The following is a 1,402-nucleotide window of genomic DNA, read 5'->3' as shown; positions in this document are numbered from 1 at the left end:
CCCGAGCCCAAACCCCCAGTGATGGCAGCACGGGATGAGCCCCATCCCATCCTGTCTGTAACCCCCCTTTCCCCCCCGGCCAGCTTTTCCCCCAGGTCCCCCCAGCACCGAGCGCTGCCACCCCGCCATGTGTGACGAGGAAACCACGGCCCTGGTGTGCGACAACGGCTCCGGGCTCTGCAAGGCCGGCTTCGCCGGTGACGATGCCCCCCGCGCCGTCTTCCCCTCCATCGTGGGCCGGCCCCGGCACCAGGTGGGTGCCCGGGGGGAGCCCCCAGCCCCAGCTCAGCAGCACAGCCCGGCTGACGAGGCCTCTCTGCCCTTAGGGTGTCATGGTGGGCATGGGGCAGAAGGACAGCTACGTGGGTGATGAGGCGCAGAGCAAGAGGGGCATCCTCACGCTCAAGTACCCCATCGAGCACGGCATCATCACCAACTGGGATGACATGGAGAAGGTGAGGCCCTGGCGGGGCGGGGAGAGGGGTCAGCCCTGCCTTGCTTTGGGGTGACACCCCCGGTTCTGTGCCCCACTCAGATCTGGCACCACTCCTTCTACAACGAGCTGCGTGTGGCCCCCGAGGAGCACCCCACCCTGCTCACCGAGGCTCCCCTCAACCCCAAGGCCAACCGGGAGAAGATGACCCAGGTGGGGCCCTGGAGATCACCCCTGGATGGGGCTGGACCCTCCAAAACCACAGGGAGGGCTGGGGGGGGAAATTGTGGGGTGCACAAGTGGGGAGTGGGGTGCAGGATACGAGCAGAGATCCCAGTGGGAAGTTCCCACTCCTAACCCTAACCCCAACTCATGCCTGATGGCCCTGGGGGTCTCTTGGCAGCGTGTGGACCTGCAGGATTTGTCCCACCACGTGTTCCCCACTCTGTGCACAGCCCCACGTGGCTCTGTGCCCTGCCATCACCCACATTTCCACTTCCTGGACCACATTTTCCCACAACCCTGTGGGAAATGTGTTTTCCTGACCTTCCCCGTGCCCCACAACCCCACCATCCACCTCATTCCCCCATGCCCCACAACCCCACCATCCACCCCTTCCCCTGTGCCCCACACCATCCCCGTGTGTCTCCATGCCATGCCCTGACCCCAGGCACCCACAGGGCTGGGGTGGGACATGCTGGTGACCCCCTCGCCCACCCCTCACCCCCTGCCCCTCTCCTGTCCCCCCCCAGATCATGTTTGAAACCTTCAACGTCCCCGCCATGTACGTGGCCATCCAAGCCGTGCTCTCCCTCTACGCCTCCGGCCGCACCACCGGTGAGTGGGGGGACCATGGGGGACAGGGACCGGCCGGGAGTGTCCCCTCCTCACCTTCGCCCTGTCCCAGGCATCGTCCTGGACTCCGGGGACGGCGTCACCCACAACGTGCCCATCTACGAGGGCTACGCC

The 1,402-nt window shown here is 66.0% G+C and overlaps 1 protein-coding gene across 1 annotated transcript; it reads left to right on the top strand.

Annotated features, from left to right (window-relative positions):
* Positions 1–83: 83 nt before the first annotated feature.
* LOC102043099 (actin, gamma-enteric smooth muscle) lies at positions 84–1,399 on the top strand (the record flags this gene model as incomplete). The annotated part of the gene is made up of 5 exons (XM_005430843.2): positions 84–253; positions 327–455; positions 536–646; positions 1,186–1,270; positions 1,341–1,399. Coding segments are annotated over exons 1-5 (510 nt in total), but the record flags the coding sequence as incomplete, so codon positions are not given.
* Between the last annotated feature and the right edge of the window lie 3 nt (positions 1,400–1,402).

The sequence above is a fragment of the Geospiza fortis genome, unplaced genomic scaffold (assembly GCF_000277835.1).
Source record: "Geospiza fortis unplaced genomic scaffold, GeoFor_1.0 scaffold777, whole genome shotgun sequence".
In the NCBI taxonomy this organism is placed as follows: Eukaryota; Metazoa; Chordata; class Aves; order Passeriformes; family Thraupidae; genus Geospiza; species Geospiza fortis.
Note: the sequence above shows the minus strand (reverse complement) of the source record. Positions and strands in the feature narration are given on the sequence as shown.